At 43.8% G+C, this 19,984-nt stretch overlaps 1 protein-coding gene across 1 annotated transcript; it reads right to left on the minus strand.

The window, feature by feature from the left end:
* Nucleotides 1-15,499: 15,499 nt before the first annotated feature.
* On the minus strand, nt 15,500-18,436 carry TNFRSF9 (TNF receptor superfamily member 9). Its single transcript, XM_086625733.1, has 7 exons — nt 18,331-18,436; nt 18,131-18,253; nt 17,728-17,865; nt 17,153-17,219; nt 16,894-17,030; nt 16,570-16,704; nt 15,500-15,638 (listed from the first exon to the last, which is right to left on the minus strand). The coding sequence occupies exons 1-7, from the start codon at nt 18,434-18,436 to the stop codon at nt 15,511-15,513; spliced, it is 834 nt and encodes a 277-aa protein (XP_086481859.1). The 3' UTR covers nt 15,500-15,510.
* Between the last annotated feature and the right edge of the window lie 1,548 nt (nt 18,437-19,984).

Raw genomic sequence — 19,984 nt, forward strand, 5'->3', positions numbered from 1 at the left:
CGTTGCTGTGTTGAATGTTATTTCGTCTTTGTCTACCGCTGTAACTCAGAACTCCTATCTGACTGTTGCCTCTGCTCCCAGTTTCACCCTTTATATAGCTGCTTATGACCTCATAAATACCATCATGTTCTCTCCCCCTCCTTCAAAAAAAAAAAAAATCCAATGAATTTATTGCCCATTGATTCTAAATGGAAACCACTTTGCATTGATGTAATTTTTCAAGGTAACAGTTCATAGACAATAAATTTACTGTCTTACAGCTTGGTGTACAAAATGGATATTATATCAAACCAAGCACAGTAAAGTTTATAAATCTGGCATTAAAAAAAAAGGTAACTTCCAGTTATAAATCATGAGTTAACAAAAGGGTCGGACGTTGGTTGAAATGACCAGGGCAATAAGACAGCTGATTTATGAGCCTTAGCAGGCTTGACGCAAAGCATCTGATATGAAATGCACTTTTTTTTTTTCTCTTTTGTGAGATGGATGGATGCGTTGTATTTGGGCTTCTTGTGCCAGAAAAAGTAAAAGAGAAGGGGAGTTAACACATCTAGTTAATTTACAAAGAGAATGTTAGGGGAGTTCAATTACTTATTTTTATTTTTTATTTTTTCCTTGTAGCATTTCACATCTATTTATTTGACAAGACCTCATCCAATGTTGCCCTAGAGAATTGTCTTGGCAGAGAAAGTACAACTTCCATCTGGAGACTTGCTTGGTATATATGAACTACTTTCGTTGATATTAAACACAGGTCCCTCACTAGACTGGGAGACCCTTTTCCATTTCACTTATCTTCTCTTTCCCTCAATTGGAACTAACTACTTAATTCTGTGTGTGCTAGATAGTTTTTTTTCATGTTTGCCTTTTGCTTCTATTTAATGCTAACACAGTAGTTGCCATATCTAGTCTCATAACTTTATTCTTTATTTCCCTCCATCTAGCATATCTTGTCTTCGATATGAAAAATGAAATTTTAAGTAGCAAAGAGCAAGGACTGACTGGACTGGTCCCTCATCTTTGTTCTCTATGAAGTGTCATACCCAACTGTACGGAGCCTTGAAAATAAAAAAAAAAGTAAGTTTATGACAATTTTCTTTCCTTTAGGTGATGAGAAGATTAAGTCTGTTCAGGTTTGTAATAAAATTAGGTCCGGTAATTTTCTTTCCCGCCTCTCTAATAAAATGTTTGTGCCTTCAAATGCTCTTCAAAATACAATGAAATCGTACTAACGTTACTAAAGTTCTTTCCCTATGCTGAATTGTGTGATATTGTAAGTTGCAAAAGGAGTGAACTGATCTGCTTCCTTTTTCCTTTATTAACATTTCCTGTTGAAGATTAATTTTTATATTATAAATTCTGTGGCTCCTAGGACTAATACTAAATTAGCTACATTGGTCATATAGAACAGATGTATTTTTGCTGCAGATGTAATTCAAAGAGAGCATACCCAACACATGCACGGTTAACAGATTGTCCAGAAAAGCTGTGGATTCTGTGAATCACAGAATGGTTGAGGTCAGAAGGCAGCTCTGGAAATCATCTAGTCTAACTGCCTCTCCCCAGAGCAGGGTCAGCCAGAGCAGTTTGTCCAGGAGTGTGTCCAGTCAGGTTTGAATAGCTTCAAGGATGGAATGGGACAGAACTTCAAAGCTAAGGTTGACAAGGCCCTGAGCTTGTTCAAACATATAAGTCGACATATCAGTTGGACATATAAGTTCAAATGCTCTGGTTTGAGTGCAGAGATGGGGAGTGGGAGACGTGAGAGAGGACTTTCAGAGGTTCTTCCAAGCTAAACTTTTCTATCATTCTGTATGCACAGAGAGGTCTGGTATTGACTTACAGAACTCAGCTGCTGGTGTCAGAACCACAAATCCTGTTTCTCTGGACTGCTCTTGCTGAAGTGAGTGGATATGACAACAGAATTTCTCTACAGAATTAACCTAATATGTTTTATGTGCCTCTTCCCCTGTGCTTCCCTACAAGAGAAATAAGTAGCTAGAGAGGAATTCTCTCTCATCTGAGTCATGCAACTCTTCGTTCCAAAACTGCAGACAGTAATTAGGTCTGATTTGATGCATGATCTCACTGTTGGTGCTGGATGCTCTGTACAAATGCTTCTCCTTCAGTGAACTGTCAATGACAATGGTATTATCAATATTCACTCTGAGCATCCTCCAAGGAAAGCTAATGAAGCACTCTTCACGAGCAACTTGTGTCCTTCGTCTTCTCTCAAGGAAGACTCAGCCTCTTAGAGCCATCATGAAGTGCGTCATGTGGTCGTTGGGCAACTTGCCCACAGCTTATTGCCTTTACTTAGGGTTGAAGTTGTCACTTAGACACTCTTTCCCCTACCATAATGTCAAAGGTGTTTTTCTCAGGGGACAGTGCACACGTCATCACGCAAAGCAAAGAAACAGCTCATCCTAAACAAAAGTACAAAACCCTGAATACATGGGTGAGGGAGTAAACGTGAATTGCACTTCAAAAATTTGGAAATTGATTTGCAATAAACTGTTTTAATTTTTCTCAAAACTATTTTGTGGGAAAACTTTTTTAAGTACCCATTTATACTAATAGACTTTATTTCAAGCACTTCAATTTAAAATAATGGGTCAGTAGTAGTCCAGATAAATTACTGAGCAAACTCTGAATAGTAAGTATACATTACCCTACCATAAAAGATTATCCTTAATTATCAGAAGAAGCAATTGTTCTTCATTTAAAATGATGGCTCGTGAAGAATAAGTTGCTAATAAAGTCAAGAAAACTTAAAAAAAAAAAGGGGGCAACCAAAAACACCCCGCAAAATTATCCACCTTCTGAGTAGAATAGTAAGGATGAAATCTAATCTATAATGCAAAAGTTCTTATTATATAAATGTCCAGCTCTTCCTTTAATTTTACTAGGATTTTTAACTTGTTTCAATGAGTTATACACGTTGGCTGGTGTGGGAGAAAAATATTTGTAGTGTTACTTACTTCCCTGCTAGGGTCTAGCATATCATTTAAGGATTTTGGGTTTTTGCTTTGCTGTCGCTGCCAGTTTAGCAGATAGCTGTCCTCATTAACCCCTAAGAATTTAACTTTAACTTAAAATTTCTCTTTTTAGCTAATTATTCAGCTTAATAATATGATTAGATTTATTTTGCATACCAAAATAGCTGCCTTCTGAGATCATATGCTCCATAAGGGTTTTTTCCTGCCACTAGCTTGCATTGCCTTATGTGTACTCTGCATTTTAGAGTGTACTGAAAATAACCTGTTGGGACACTCATCAGATCAAAGGAAAAAACTAACAATAACTTTAGCACTTGCTGTTAACTTCCTTTTTTGAAGATGCTGCTTCTTCCCACTGTGTGCTCACTGTTATGTAGCGTGTGTGGTGTGTGTTCTCTGTAACCAAATAGCACTACATGGTGTATTTGGGTACGCACAGTAGTATTTCTATATCTTCTGAATTTCTCTCAAAGTTGTGTAAGATCTCTGAGAGGTTCTGACCTAGGTTTTCTTGTTCTGCGGTGGGCTGAAGGTGCGTGAGTGAGTATGTGTGCTTAACTGAACGCATACCTCTGTGTAAGCAAAGATGGCAGGTCTGTAGGCCTTTCTGAAGATACTTTATTTTGCTACAGAATTGGCAAGTGGTCTAAAAATTCCCTAGTACAGGATCACAGCTGCCAAAACATTGCTCCTTTGCAGTGTAGTTTCCACCAGTTTGGGGGAAAAAACCCTCTTGATTTTTGGCCCTGCTGGGCTGACACACTGTAGTCTGGGTATATTCTCCAAGTGAAGCTTGACAAACTGTTCCTTAATTCCCCTGTCCTCTCAGCACTGCAGAATTAGCAAACCAAAGCTTCACACTATTTGACATGAAGGAAAGTAAGTCTGGCATGACTGGAGCTTGGAAATACAGCACATTGATGTCTTAAGGGAATCAGATTCTGGATAATGCAGCCACAAACAGAGGAGCAGAGACCAGATCTTGAAATGAGGTTTCTTCCACAGAAAATGTAATGGAACTAACTATGCAATTACAGTTTATTTTTAAAACTGAAATTATGAGAGCAAATGGTATAAGGAAAGAGGGGAACGTTTCTGCAGCAAGAATGGAACTCTACCTTTCTCCTGCTCTCCCAAGGTATCCCAAATAATCTGTTCAACCCTAGTGAGAAACTATGATCTGGACAAAAGCAGAATAAAAACTTATTTATCTCATTTTTCTGGTCAGCGCACTGCACAAAAGGGGAGTACAAAGCAGCCTTGTTGAAAGGCACAGTGACATAGTCAGTGGCTGTCCATACTTAGGCTTGTTTCATCAGTCCCAGCTATAAAGCAAGCTGGAGACTTGGGCTTGTTTTCTTCAGAGGTGCATGTTTGCAACACTGCTGCACTTGGAACCCGTGGAAGTTTCCAATTTGGTCGTCTTTGTTGCAGAGGGGTCTGTTATGAGGCATATTCAAGGGAAAGTACTGGATTTTTAGAGACCTTCCAATAATCCAGCGTAGTCCAGATCAGCTCTGATCCTAGGCGCAGTGCACCAATCCTTTCCTTCCTGGTGCGGGGAGCGGGAAGGGGAGGCAGCTGTTGAGACAGAACTGGGGTAGGTGATTTGGTTTCCTGAATAGGGCTGAATTAACTCTTGGCGGCTGCATGTTTTAGCAGGCACCTCGCTTTTTCAGACTACACTTCAAAGAAAAGGAACCTCGTCTCCGCTCGCGCTGGCTTCGCGGCTGCTTTGTGGCCTCGGCGGGCTCCGGGAGCCGGTCGGGAGCTGCTGCCCCGGAAGGTGGCGCTGAGAAACCTGCGGAAAACGGCCGGAGCGCCGGGAGGGGCGGGAGGGGCGGGGGGTGCGGGCTCGGCGCTCGCGAAAGGTGGCCGCGTTGGGCAACCGTTAGCCGCGTGGTCTTGGGTTTGAGGGTTTTCCCCACCCATTTTTCTCTTCTGGAAAAGGTTTTATTTCTCTTCCCTTCTTGCATATGTATACCTTTCTCAGCTAAAGAGCTCTCTTCCCTTTTTTTTTGAAGCATAATTAAATAAGATCAGGGGACTTTTACTCTGGAGGAAGTATCCCTATGATGTATTCCTTAGACATTAGTTTTTCCTGAGCAGCTTCACTGATAGGAGTCAGCATTACTACTACTATTGGAACCACATTGGAAGCTTGGTCTACTAAAGAGCACCACAACGATTATGTGGATCAAAGTAAAGCAATCAGTTCAGGACCGAGTCTTTGCTCTTGAATGGTTCTTGCATGAAAAGTAGTATGGTCTGCTTCCTCCTTCACTACAACCATCTTTTCCTTCTCCTAATGCCTTCGCTATCTTGGCATTTCTAGAAGCAGTCAAGGCTTCTTCAGCTTGGAAGCTGCACCTTTGTTGTCTGGTTTAACTCTGAAAACAAACGTGGGGCATTTTGTGCAGGATTTTGACCTTCACGGGGCTTTTATGTAGCAGCCTCTTTGTTAGTCCTTTCTTACACCTTGTTCCATTCCATACACTAGTTTACCTTTCTTCTCCCTTCCTGCTTGTGCTCCTGTTACATTCCTGGCATTGGTCTTCTGTCTGCAGTGCTCAGCCTTGTCTGTCTGTTTGCTATACGTGGGACTGTAGGTAATGGAAAGGAAGAAGGAGCTTCTAAAGGGAGGGTTCGGGAAGGTGCTGCCAGGACTGCGTCCTTGGGTCGGCCTCGGCACAGGAGCACGGACAGGGGACGGAGGGTGACGGTCGGTGCTGCTGCTGGAGACCTGTGGCTGCGCAGTCGCTTGTTGTGTTTACGGTGTCTGAATTAATGGATGTACCAAATAAAGTTATCCAGTAATGTTGCTGTATTTGTTCTCAGGATGATTAGCTTGGATGATTCCTATCAGCTATGGTCCTTTGGAACTGAAACTATACTATATCATGTGGATAGATGTTTTTCTGAAAATGTTTCAGAAAAAATAACTGTTAGGAACCAAATACTACTTTTTTTTGTAACAGCAGAATTATTCAGAAATCAGTTATAATTTGTATAGGCATTGAAATGGAACCCTTGCTCATGTTAGAGCTGAAGAGCATGAAGGAATATATTGTGACATTGCAGAGGGTTCATATAAAACTGCTAGATCATTTTTTATACTACTGTCCATCGCTATAGTATCTCAGCACAGATCATACATAAATTTTATTATTTATTATGATTTCATTAAATCTGTCTGCCAGAGCAAAAGCACAGGCTAGCGGCCTTGAGCATGGCATGAAGGTGCATAGGTGGTCTAGGGGACGTATCAGGGAGCAATACTCACTGAGATAGTTGTGGGATTGTCTCAGAAAGAAGGAATCACATTTTGTGCATGCTGTGTGTCTATAGCAGTTTTTGCTACAAATGATGGGAACAGCCATGCTTGAGTCTTCTGTCAGAGGCAATTGATTCGCTGCAAAACAAAGCTCACAAACGTGCAAGCTTATGTTCACTGTGGATGAATGGTAGCGTGATCCTTTAGAAAAACAGCCAAACAAAGGCAGGCTTAACAGTACTCTTCTATCTGTATATATTATAGTACAGACATGCAGACCTTACTAAACATAATTGAATTATTACCTTTGTTTATTTGGTTTTATTTATAGTACTACGTAATAACCTGCCTTTTTCCGCAACTGTGGATTGCGCGTACCTTATATTCCTGTGTATTCACAGTAGTTTTTCTATGCTAGGGTATCTTTGTTTCTTTGGACTTTTGTGTAATACTGTTGTTATATATGTATATTCATAGTTTTATCAGCAGTTGATGTTATATTTTCTCTTTTTAAAACAATAGCACAGTCTTCCTGAGGTTTAATTTAGGTTGTAATAAGAAGTTACCAAGCTAATCCTGCTGCAGAGCCAGGTGACTGCTTCATACTATGACATTTTCACTCTCGTTCTGTTCTTAAACTTAGACTATTCGTCATTTTTTAAGTAGATTATTGAGAGTTTTCCCATACAAATTATTGTCCTGGAGCCTGCCCACACAGGCATCTATACAGCTGAGGATTTAAAGACATGAACTTCAGCTTTAATATTTCTGTCTCCTAAGACTTCAAATACAACTTTTAGAAAGATGGTACTGCTAATGCCAAAAAGGGGAAGCAGCAAAACCGTGCTGATTATTTTCTTAGTAGTTTGGATGATGGAGTGGGCAGGCCAGGCTGTGGTCTTGCACTTTTTCTGGCTCAAAGTGAAGAAGTGCAGAAATACTAAAACAGCAAATTGCAAGAGATTGGTGGGACATAAGAGTTGTCTTCCAGATTTCCCTGCTTGAGACTACTTCATACTCTGGTAATTGCACAGTGCTCTGCCTCGTTAGTTTCTTGTTACAAACCATTTTATTGGAAACTTATTAAGATTTTGCTGTCTTTGAAGATGGTGCACTGTTTCAGTTGTCTAAAAGAGCAGAGGATAAGGGCTTGCATCTGCAGTGGGGATGGAACAAAGGCAATTTTGTCAAATGTGTCCTTATGCTTTTCTTCATTATTCTGACCAGATTTTCACATTTGGTGTACACGTATTCTTCCTGTTTTTGCCACAGAGGCTTGGGATCACTTATCACTCTAATATCCACAACTGATATTAGAGGACAAATGTCAGGTAGTTCTGTAAAAGTGCAGTGTGTGGGCAGGAGCCACTGACTAATTAAAGAGGTATCCTAATAATCATTAGCATTTAGCTGTCCTACTTAGCGTAGACAGTAAATGAATGGCTCACAAAAGCAGACTTTAATTTTTCCACTTTGCTTTCCAAGTGCATAATCCCTTTAATCCTTCACTACTTGGAGGTTTTTTGTTAATTAAATGGAATCTCTGCAGGCTCAGTGATTCACATTTCAGGACAAATACGTGTACTTAACAGGGGGAAAGTTGGCATAGGTCTCCCTGGGCAACTTGAGGTTTAAAGGGGTTCTTTCAAGGTTATTCTGTAAATGAATGCGTGTTTCTTAGCATAGAAATCGTCCCTTCACTATTTAAGAGATGGATTCCAGTTTATGAAATAATTCCTCCTGCAAGTGTTAACTGATTTTTCTCTGGAATGACTGACTGACTTTGATGTGGACTAGAGTGGAAGGCTGTTCCTGGGCATAGGAGTGATCCAACAGGAGTAGGAATTAACACAGGTGAAGGAAGCAGACGTCAGATCTTCGTCTTCTGATGTTGCTACACTGGAACTAAGTAATGGGAGCAAAATCCTCTTTCCAGTCAGAATTCCTAAGGCAGATTTACGATGTAAGAGAGTTCTGAAAAGCAGTCAGCATTTAGCCTGTTACTCTTTTTCCTTTGCTACGTATGCATTTTTTATGAGTAAGGCTTGTAACAGACAGGACCGACTGGTTACTCCTGAGCAGAGTCTGCAAAAGAGGTATGGAAATAAGAAAAATCCACCTGTGCATGGCAGCGTATAGTTTCCATACTTGGAAGAGTGAGATCAGGACTGGTATCACAAGGAAAGGATATGTATCTGATTTGCTAATTCTAGCACAGTCTAGTCTTTTCTCTTTACGGTCTTACTGACAGCTGTGTAGCTCCTTTCTTCTACTGTGCAGAAGAACCCTCATATAGCAGAAAGCAAAGGATACTTAAGATCAGGAGAGGAAATGCTGCAGATCTTTGCAAAGAAAAACACTTGAACTAGCTTTTAGATGCTCTTTATGTTCCTGCTGTCTTTCCATGTGTTTCTCCACTAGTCCTTGTGACAATCCTCCTTCCTTAAGCTGGAGAGGGTCGTGGGGAGGTATTTCTGGCTGTTTGTAACTGCTTAGCTGCATTCTTGGCCTTCTCAGCTGAGGAAGTGGGTTGCTTTACAAAGCCTAAAGCATGCATGTAGAATCCATGCACATGGAGAGGTGGGCCTGTGAGAACCTCATGAAGTTCAACAAGGCCAAGTGCAAGGTCCTGCATGTGGGTTGGGGCAATTCCAAGCACAAGTACAGGCTGGGCAGGGAATGGATTGAGAGCAGCCCTGAGGAAAAGGACTTGGGAATGCTGGTAGATGAGAAGCTCAACATGAGCCAGCAATGTGTGCTGGCCAAAGCCAACCATGTCCTGGGCTGTATCAAAAGTGTGGCCAGCAGGTCGAGGGAGGGGATTCTGCCCCCTCTACTGTGCTCTGATGAGACCCCACCTGGAATACTGCATTCAGCTCTGGAGTCCCCAACACAAGGAGGACATGGAGCTGTTGGAGCAGGTCCAGAGGAGGCCACGAAGATGATCTCAGTGCTGGAGGAGGAAGATGATCTTCAGTGCTATGAAGACAGGCTGAGAGAGTTGAATCTGTTCAGCCTGGAGAAGAGAAGGCTCCGGGGTGATCTTATAGCAGCCTTCCAGTACTTTAAAGGGGCTACAGAAAAGCTGGAGAGGGACGTTTTACAAGGGTGTGTAGTGATAGGACAAGGGACAATGGATTTAAACTGAAAGAGGGGAGATTTAGATTGGATATAAGGAAGAAATTTTTCAATCAGAGGGTGGTGAGGCACTGGAACAGGTTGCCCAGAGAAGCTGTGGCTGCCCCATCCCTGGAAGTGTTCAAGGCCAGGTTGGATATGAGGCTTTGGGCAACCTGGTGTAGTGGAGGGTGTCCCTGCCCATGGCAGGGGCGTTGGAACTAGATGATCTCTCAGGTCCCTTCCAACCCAAACCATTCTATGAGTCTGTGAATCCCATCCCATCACCTGTGTAGCTTTTCTAAAAACGTTCTACAAGACAAGCAGGAGTTATGCTTAGAAGGAAATAATCCATTGCCAACCACCATCTGTGGAAATAGGATAGTGTGAGAAGCCTCCAAAGTCACCTTCGTTTAATACTTGTTTCTGCCACCGTACTAATGTTTTATTTACGTGATGATCTCTTTCTGCGTCATCAGGAATGACTGGAATAAGGTGCAGAAACAGTTATATAAGGTAGGATAACTAGTACTGCCACGGCACAGTAAATCCTTTTTTCTGTTCTGTAATTCCCTGAGACATATTTAATCACTCTTGAAAAGCACAGAAATGTTACGTTTCAGCCTCACTGTTCTGTGTAAGAAGTATTTTGCTCATAGCCTACCCTGCTGATGAGTGCAGACGTAGTGAGATGCAACGACAAGAGAATATGTTGCTGTCAGATCTACTGGATTCCTGAGCAGAGTGCCTGTTCAGATTTCTAAATCCTTTAACTCTCAAGTTAAAGAAAACAACAGCAGCTTCCTTTTCTCTTATTAGTACTCATAAATTTGAGGGAACCATCAAGCATTTCCTGTGGTTACACCTCTACTTCAATAAGGTAATACACTTACTGAGGTGTGCCACAGCAAGTAAAAAAAGATGCATTATTAACAAACGCTGATAATGTAAATCAGGAGGAAAAAGTTCTTTTTGGCCTTTTGATGAGATTGTAGCTTGAGGAGACAACCGTGGTGCTGAACTGCAATGTTGCAGCTCCTCTGGAGTCAATAATGTTTTGTCCCACCACTGCTTTCGTATACCTTGTTCACTGTATTTTCCATTCTAGTTTAAGGAAAATGTATTATGTTTTACATACTTCAGTAAATTTTGTTTAGGCATGTATGTACATTTTCTTTAAATTGTGTTCTACTCTTGCGAAGTTGCTCTAAATTTTGTATAAAGGTGCACTGAGTGAAAATAGTGTTACCTATTTTTTCCTTTTTTTTTTGCCTGCTTACAGGCCCATATCTGTTCTCTTCAGGTTAAATGGTTTATACTTGTTCTAAATGGAAAGTATAAAATATCAATGCTGTGAATATTAGAAAGATTTTTATTTTTTTAATATAAACATTTCTCAAGTCTACAGTGTTGTAGCTAAAGGCAAATTGTATCTTTCATATTTCCATCCACCTTCCTCTGTTTTTCCAGAATTGCATTTGTTCTAAACCTGCTGAAATGCTTGTGTACAGGAGAAAAGTGAGCTAATGTAAACTAAAATTTGGTTTAAAACTGACTTAAATGGGTAACTCGGTCATTTTATTTCAGTTTTGAAATGGCTTGTTTCAGTTTGGATTATGTAAACTGAGAGTAGATTTAACAAGTTTAAGATACACTATGATAAGTTGTCCTTAAGTTGATGTATGTGTCCTTGTATGGGGTTTTCCACTTAGTAAATCAAATAAAACCTGAATTATTTTCTTAATGCAAACAGGTTAGACAATCAGGAGAGATTTTCCCTGTTTTCAGTGGGTGTTAAGATGGTGGTTTTTTCATTAAAATGTAATCCTGTTTGCTCCAGAGTATCGCAGGAAGAGTCTGCAGCTTTAACTGGCAGGCACCCAGGATCTAAAAGGTGAAAGGAAACATAGCAGGTGATATCATAACAAACTCTTGCCAAATTGAGGTTAGAGGGAATTTCCATTTTCTTTGTAGATGATATTAAAAGTTCTTATTTTACAGGGAAGGCAGTGATGGTATTCAACAGCCTTTTTCATGCCCGTTCCAGGGATAGAAGGATGCTCAGCCATCTGTTCCTGATGCACAGCTAACACAAAACCTGTGGGATGGAGAACCTCCTTTAACAGACCCTGAAGAAAGCACCGTGTCAGGGAAGGCTTGTTCATAGCTGAGAGAGGAACTGAGGTAACACTTGGTGATAGAGCACCAAGACTTTGTATAATTTTAATAGCGAAACTTTCCTTGTGACTTTTTATCAGCTGTTTAAAATGCAAGCAGAGTGGTACATGTTGCCTGTTTAATACTATTTCCTATGTGTTAAGGCTCTTCAGAAAGGACCATCTCCCGTGGAGGTTTTCACATCATTATTGTTAGGATCAGAATGACCGTCAGAGAAGACTATGGTTCTATCCTGTGAAGGATCTGATGGACCGAAAATAAGAAATCGTATTCTGCTTTTTAAAAATGATATGATGTGTATATGTTTGAGAGGACCTATTACCGTTTTAGAGTCTCTGACAACCAGAAGTGTCAGGCACAGAAACACACAAGCGTGCCTGTAGAAGAGAGAGAAGTGAGAGACAGAAAACCTTTTGCTGCATAGCAAAAGCAAATATGCTTTCCTTAGCCACACGAGTCTTGCAAGAAATTACAAAGCCAAGACATGTGACAAACACGGTTTTAATTCCTGACACCAGTAACTGTGCCAGGAAGTGGTGCTGGTTCTGGAAGCAATAAAAAAGCAGCAGGTTCCCCTGCGTAAACTTATCTTTAAAGAGGATTTGTCTCCTTTTTCCATGCCTTCAGAACTCTGCCTGACATCACCTGGGCCTCCACACACAGTCTGGCTAAGAGGACACTTTCCAACTTCCAAGAAAAACAAATGGAAATACAAAAAGCTTGCATCTGGCCTGTGACCTCATCCTCAGCCACCTGGGCTGCTTGAGAGTTGTCATGGCATCCCTGGTTCCTTTTTGCTTGCTACATAATAAATTAAAAAGACTAGTGAGAAAAGAGACATTCACAGAAAGCAGACAACACTTAGAGCACCAAGAGTTAGGAAGGACTGATCTACATTATTTCTGCATGAACTGGTAAGTGTCTTCAGGTGTTAAAGAACCTATATGTTCAATACAGATTGCTCCCTGTGAAGCCAAGATGCACATGATCTCAATTATTTGTCATCACCAAAAAAATACTACTTTTCCACAGCCCTGGTTCTGAATTACAAATAGTTAGGCTTTACTGCTTCCTTCTGCCTTAATTACCAAAGACACACAGCACAGTTTCTTCCCCTTTGCCCTTGCTGGATGAAGGATTTTACCGCGCTCAGCATGCATGCAGGCAGGCTGTCATCCTCTGTGTTGAGAGACACAAATTCAGCTACAAATTCTGTAGAGGAAAGCTAGTAGAAGCTTAATTCTGACAACAGTGTTTCTTTTAATCTAGTCATTGATGATCCCTAAATCCTACCATGCAATGTTTTTACAAAACCTTGAGAGAAGAAAACATTCAAAAACTTACATGTGACATCCTGAATGATTTAGATGCCTACACCATTTCTGCCTTTGTGACTTGCCATAGTAGTCCCTTGTCAACTACCAAGCTACACATTATCTAGCTTTGACTGAAGTTCTATTAGCTGCCATGGATTTTTTCAGAAGACAAAAGAATAATTTACAAAGGAAAAAAGGAGGTTACAAGGATGTGGCTTTTTTGCAGATGCAAACTTCTGAACAAACTTAATCAATGAGTCTGCCTATCGCATTCCCATAGCATACTGCCAGAAGTGGTTTTACGGCTGTGTCTGCTACATGCATAATGATAAGCAAGATTTAAGCAAGTTCTTTAGTACTTTTAAATAAAAATATATACTTCAGTGCTGTCTAGAACAGGAACAAGCTTCTAATACGTTTGTTGTATGGGATCACAGTGAAGGGAAATTACACAACAATAAATTATGTTCAGGGAAACACATGATTCTATGGCTATAATTTGAGTTCCTTATAGAAAGCCACAATTCAGAGAACTTGAATGTTGTATAAATCTGAAAACTGCTAAACACTCCAACTGTCTTAGTATTTACAGTGTCACTTTTGTTATGAACTGTAATGTCCTACTCTGGTGCTTAGCGGCAAAACAGATTAACTCACCTGTATTTATTTTCTGTTCTGTGATGACCACATAAAATAGCACTGCTGCCAAGGCATTCTGGTAGCAAGGAAATACTGCAGCCTGTAGTGTAATGTGCCCCAGTCTGCCATTTGCATTTGCACCATGATTTATTTCACTTTTGCCAATAAGGTGTCTTTCAGTCTTTGCTTTCAGGGCTGCTTGGTTATTTATAAACATGCCTGCTTTGCAGATGTAAATGAAGTATTTCACAGAAGTAGTACAAACGTGGCCCATCGCTTACTCTGCTTCTGCAGCCAGGTGATGTGCGTTAGTGTGAAATGCAGGCATACCTGCGTACAGCTGATGACAGATTCTTGTGCCAACAGACTGTTTTATCATTAATTCAGGCTTCTGCACTCCTAGATGACAGAAGTCACAGGTAGAATTATCCACATAATCCTTTGATTGTGTACATTAAAGTCTCATACCTTATGTGTGGATTAGAAACTAATCACAAGCAGAACTATTTTATCTTGTTCTAAGATATCGTCCACTGGTGCAAAGGTTGCTCTTTGATTTATAAACAGATTGGTGGCTTTTCATGTCCTGTTCATGTCTTTAAGTTTGGGAACTTGATGTAATAGTCACTTAGTTCTCATGCTTGAAAGTACTAAGAGGAGAGGAGACTTGGGCTAGGGATAAAAGGAAAGATTTATTTAAATATACTTCACAGTTTAGGCTTTGGTATGACATTTATTTTCTCACATACTGTTTTATATTTACTTGTATACAAGTTTATCAAAATGTGTAAGCATGGTTTGGTGAAAATAATCTACTATCGTAATCTGCTGAATGGAGAGGTGGGCTGTCTTTCTTCAAACACAAGAATAGCGTTCTCCAAGTTGAAATCACATAGAGGGGAAAATCACCCTTTACATGACATAATGGTGGGTTTTCATTCTATATTTTAATAACATTTACTGAAGAAATAAAATGAAATATTTGGTTTTGTAAAAGGTTAAAAATTATGTTGCGAATGCCATGACTCAAACATGCATTTTCTTTTTTCTCTTTAAGACCAAAGTAACAGTAATTGATGAGGCAGATACAGCGTCTGATGTTAAAATCTTTCCAACCTCAGAGTTACAAAAATAGTACCAGAAATGTATCACATCTACATATCCCACATCTGCAATGTACATAATATGTTTGCATCACCTAAAAGATCAAAGTTGAATGATGTAGGACTGAAGGTGGTGGAGTCCAGCTGCACAGTAACATCTATTTCTAAGATCAAGTCAACCACAGCTTTTCTCAGTGTTTCCACTGCCTCTCTTAAACCCATCAGTGTGATACAACAGCAGATGCAAGCTATTATGAAACACTTTTGCAGCTCTAGATTTTTATGGCTTCCTCTCTCCTATGTATAAGGAGGTGTGCAGTGGTCAGGCCAGGTATTTATTTCTAGGGCTGATGGGATCTGAAACGAGGTCTATCTCTATTTGCACACAAAACCCAGGACTGTTGGGTTTGAGCCAAACTTTAGGAGGAGATGAACCTCTAGATTCAAGAGGATGGCTGGTAATGGTAATAGACCATGAGTAGCACATGTGGCTTACTGTGTGCTACAGATCTCCTTTTTAGCATCAAATGCGTACAGACTGCATGTAAATTATGGCTCAGGCACCATTCATAAGAGACCAGAAAGCCATTCTGCCCTTCTATTACTGCTTTAAGTGCAGTATTTCTTTCTGTATGTAGATCAAGTACCACTTCTAAGAAATGTGATTGCTAGTCCTAAAGGAAGAAAGTTAGCAAACTAGATCTTTTTATTTATTTATTTTTATTTTTTTAAGAGATTGAAAAGATGCACTTTTTCCTCAGTGGCTGGGCTATTTAGAACTCTGAAATTCACAGATTCTGACACCCTCTCTTTTTATGTAAATGCGTTCTTCTTTTGTGTTCCAAAAGGAAATTGAAATGTGGTTGACCTGGATAGTCCAATTCCTAGTTCCCCAAAAGATCTCTGAATTCTGTGGATTTGCCACGGTCCTGATATTCACCTTGTTCTTCCTCAGGAAAGCGGCAGCTGCAGGCATCATCTTCCTGAATTGACTGTTCAGGTGTGATATGCACTAAAGAAAAAGATGTTCACTTTCTGTTGTATTTATTCAGCCATCGTATTTCACCCTTCCTCAGTCACAAGTGCAGGAAGAAAAATTCTTCCAAATGATTCGATAATCTGAAATTATTCCTCCGCAGCATGTACATCTGATAAAACTCATTTATCATACTCTGTTTTCCCTAATGCAACAGGGGCTGCTAGTGCTCTGTTTGTCATAGGAATTAAAGGAATACCAACATGGAGTTGTTAAGATTTTTGGAGTAATGCTGTTGTCTCCTGTATTCAGAATTACACTAGAAGATCAAGCCCTTATCTCTAGGAAAGCAGAGAGGAAGAGAGAGAGAGAAGGGTAAAAAAGACCAACCAAACAAAAATCCCAACTATAAACTATGTTGCATGCAATTCCACCTCATTTTTGTGCTGAAATCTTGAGCTTGCCTGGGGCTTATTAGCTCTTGGAGGGCAGTGCTGGATTCAAGCTGACTCTGCATCTGTGTAGCAGTACGTCCTGACTGTTATGCCCTCTTCTACTGCAGCCAAAGTTCAAAGGCGCTCACTCCAGGCCATGCATACTGTTTCTGAGCAGACCGAACTGGAAAGTGCTATTGCCACACATGCCGAGGACGGTACTTGGAAGTAATTAACAAAATGATCCTTAACCAGATCAGTAAGGCTCAGCTGAGCTTTTTTACCTCTCATGAATACTTCACTTCTATGGATATGCATGCAGTTAACCTGCAATGTTGGTAGAACACCAACAGCTAATTAAATGCTTTCTGCAATAAAATTCCAAAAGTCTTTTCCTTTCAGTTGTTATTTCTGACTTAAAAGGCTAAAAAATGAAGTTATCTGCAACTGTTTTTGAAAGATACTTAAAAACCTAGGCTCCTGATTTCTGCATAGTTTCAAAAAGAAAAACTGAATTAAGAATGTTATCTTACTTTTCTTGAAGACGGCCTGTAGTCTCTTTTTCTGCCAGATACTGAAGCATATGCACGAAGGCAGCAGAAACACTATGCACAACAACCCAGCTACAGTAAGAGAAATTCTGATAATGTCCATCTGGAGGTCCTTCCCTAAGAAGCAAACAACATTCTTTGAGAAGCGTTACAGAGCAAAGTCCTACTGCCCCTGAATTAGCTGACAACTTTGTCTCCATCTCTGCTTCTGGATAAGTCTGCAACACTGGAAATTAATAAAAGAAAGGACGCTTTCAATAGGTCATAATTCTTTAGCTCTATAACCAATATTATACAATGACTCACCTGGCACAGTGATAGAAAATGGAATTGTGGGAGACGTGGTAGGTAGTGTAGTGACTAAAGTGGGATTATCTGAAGCATGTTTGCAAATGACATCTTTTGCTGCAGTTCCAGGCTCCAGGACCTGGTTTGCAGAGCATCTGAAAGACATTTAAAGCAAAACAGGAGGGGGGAGGAAGGGGGGAAGAAAAGAAAAAAAAAAAAGGGGGGGGAAAATCCAGTCTAGTGTAATAGCTGTAGCATTTATTTTTAGATTACTTACTTTGTCCAGTTTTTACAGGAGCCATTGGGTTGATCATTAAAAGTTCCGTAGCGGCAAGTTTGGCAACCTTCAACAGACAAGGACAGGTAAATTTGTGCAAGATAAGTATTTAAAACAACATGTGAAACGCTATTTTTGCCTGCCTGTACAATGACTGTGATCCACGTTCACAGAATTAGTATTTCATAAGCTTATCTGAGTATGCAAGGCAAGTCTTTCCCTGTGAACTATGGACCAGTACAGTACTCAGCTACTTAGCCAGTTTATTTGGCACAAGATGCGACAAATCACATCTAACTCCAGAGATCTTAGCTCAGTTTCCCGCATGCTGGTGACAAAAGAGCTGTCAAAGGGAACTAACTGGTGCACGATTTGAGCCGCAGTAGGGCTCAGAGTTTGGTGGGTTTGTCTGCTGCTGTGCTCGCTCCACATAACACGCAAACTGTTTAGCAGCACCAGCAGCTTTTATCTTGCAAGGTCCTCACTCTAGTTGTTTCCGCGCTGTACATGAGGCAGTGGTGCGTCCGGTGCAGTGAGGGCCGGAGGTTTAAGCCTGCAGAGAAAGGCTACCTTACCGCTCCCGATGTTCTCCTGGCCCACACCGCAGCTTCGGTCGCAGCGAGAGCAGCCGTCACCACTGCAGCGATACCCCTCCTTGCAGGTGCATTCAGCATCGCTTTTTGAGGAACACTCTTTTAAATACCTGAATCTTCCTGGAAGGTGGAAACGAGTCTTAGGTTGTGTACGCGCTCAGGCACATCCTACGCGGCGCAGCAAAGGTTCGGGACCTTTGCGCTCAGAAAAATTGGGCTGGTGGCTTCAGCAAGAAGCCCTGCGGACACATCCCGTTATTTTGCCAGTGCCGTTTTCACTCGCAGCGACGTGACGAGCTAACGCGCGGTCTTACCCCAGGGCGGTAAGAGAAGCCGCTGCGAGGAACCGCGGCCACCCAGCCCGAGCCCCGCCGCCGCCCGGTACCTTCGCACTTCCGGCAGAGGGTGCAGCCGCTGAGTCCCGCCGCGCTGGAGAAGGTGTCGGGCGGGCACTGTCGACAGGTCGCGCCCGCGCCGCGCCCGCACCTCACGCTCGCCACGAAGGTACCTGCGGGCCGAGACAGACGGTGGCTGTCGCGGGGCTGCGCGCGGTGCCCCGCTCCCCGGCCCCGGCCCTGCCCTCACCCGCCGGGCAGTCGGCGCCGCACGGCAGGGCGGTCGCGGGCCCCGGGCTCAGCGCCAGCGCCAAGAGCGCTGCCGGCAAGAGCGCCCGCGCTGCCGCCGCTCCCATGAGGTCGGTGCGTCGCGGCGCGGCCCGCTGGTGTGCGCGCGGCGCGGCGGGCACCGGCCCTTAGGGGCCGCCCCCGGAGGGCCCGGCTGCGTCAGTCTGGGGGCGGCGGGGAAACCCCGACCCAGCGGGGCTTTCCGGCCCCCCCCCGGCGCGACCCCCAGCTTTGCCGGGCAGCGCCCGCAGCCTTCTCAGCGCTGCCGAGCAGCGCCCGCCGCTCCCCACCGGGGCTTCCCGGTGAGTCCCGCGCGGAATCCCCGCGGTGGCCTGGACTGTCCGCGCCGCGGGTAGCTGACCGCTGCCTGGCCGCGCCCCGGAAGGTGAAGGGGAGAGTCTGGGTGGCGAGCCCCGTGCGGCGCGGGCGGACAGAGCGGGTACACCGCACCCGCACGTTACAAACGCCGCCGCCGCGCACGGAGACGCTGCGTCTGAAACCGCCTCGGCACGAGGCGAACCCCGCAGGGCAGAGACAACCGAGCGCCGCAGCATGACGGCGGGTCCCGCCGCGCTCAGCGCCTCCGCGCGTGGATCAGGCCGGGAGGCCGCCGGCTCGGGCCGGGGTGACTGAGGCGGGTGGGAGGGAAACCGCGACCCACGCGAGCGACGGGGCGTACCGGGCCTGCCGGCACGAGGCCGCGTGACGCTCGTGACGCTCGCTGCCCACGCGCGGGGGCGGTGCCCTTCCGCGCAGCCCCGCCTCCTGCGTGTCCGCGCGGCCGGTCCCCGCCGCTCGTGCAGGGGCGTGTGGCCGCGGGCGGTGTCGGCGCGGGCTCGTGTCCTGTGGCGCGTGCGCAGACGAGAACCGGCGGGACAACATGGAAGGGCGTTCTCCAGAGTACAGTGCAACTGACAGACGAGCGCACCTGCCAGCTTGCGTGTGCCTGGCGCGCAGGCCGCGAGTGCCAGGAGCGGGCTGTCGAGGGTTCTGGGTGACGTCCAGCGTCGGTAGCACAGAAAGGCAGCAGCCTGCACCACTTCCAGGGGAGCCCCCAGCGAAGCCTTCCCCTGTGACTTGCTCTCCTGGACCCGAGCTGCTCTGCCAGAGCTCTCGTGAGCCCGTCACCAGGCCACCAGACCGTGGCTACCGGCACCTGCCAGCGTCCGTTTTACACGACAGGGCTGTTTGCCGTCCTAAAGGGCCCCTTCCACAGCGCCGTCTTTCAGAATAATGACACTTCTCCTTAGGGCCAGGGAAAACTCTGGTCCTTGAGCTGTGGGCATTGTCTGTTGGTTGCGAGTCCGGGAAACAGGGATGTCGATTAGACGTGGTGGGCAGAACTTGAAGAAGAATGGTGACGTGTTCCGCACTCCGTAGGAGCGAGGGCTGCCTGAGGAAAGGCAGCAGCGGCTGGCCGTGGAGGTACGCACCTTGCCATGGCGCTGCTGCAGGACGGGGACTCCCAGCGGCGGCTCCGGAGCGCGCTCTAAAGCCGCGTTCTGGGTGAGCGTGAGGAGAACGGACTGTCTCGCAAACGGAAAAGGGCAGAGGAGAACAGAGACGCGAGTGTGACCGGAGCGTAGGCACTGCGCGGAGCGGGGGCGGCGGCGGAG

The sequence above is a fragment of the Tauraco erythrolophus genome, chromosome 23, assembly GCF_009769465.1.
Source record: "Tauraco erythrolophus isolate bTauEry1 chromosome 23, bTauEry1.pri, whole genome shotgun sequence".
NCBI lineage: Eukaryota > Metazoa > Chordata > Aves > Musophagiformes > Musophagidae > Tauraco > Tauraco erythrolophus.

Excerpts from the sequence above, each read along its gene's own strand:
- TNFRSF9 (XM_086625733.1), bottom strand. The coding sequence starts at position 18,436 with ATGGGAGCGGCGGCAGCGCGGGCGCTCTTGCCGGCAGCGCTCTTGGCG. Across the intron at positions 16,705-16,893 it reads ATTTTCTATCACTGTGCCAG|GGAAGGACCTCCAGATGGAC; the intron begins GTGAGTCATTGT and ends TTTGCTTCTTAG. Across the intron at positions 15,639-16,569 it reads ACAGGCCGTCTTCAAGAAAA|TGCATATCACACCTGAACAG; the intron begins GTAAGATAACAT and ends CTTTTTCTTTAG.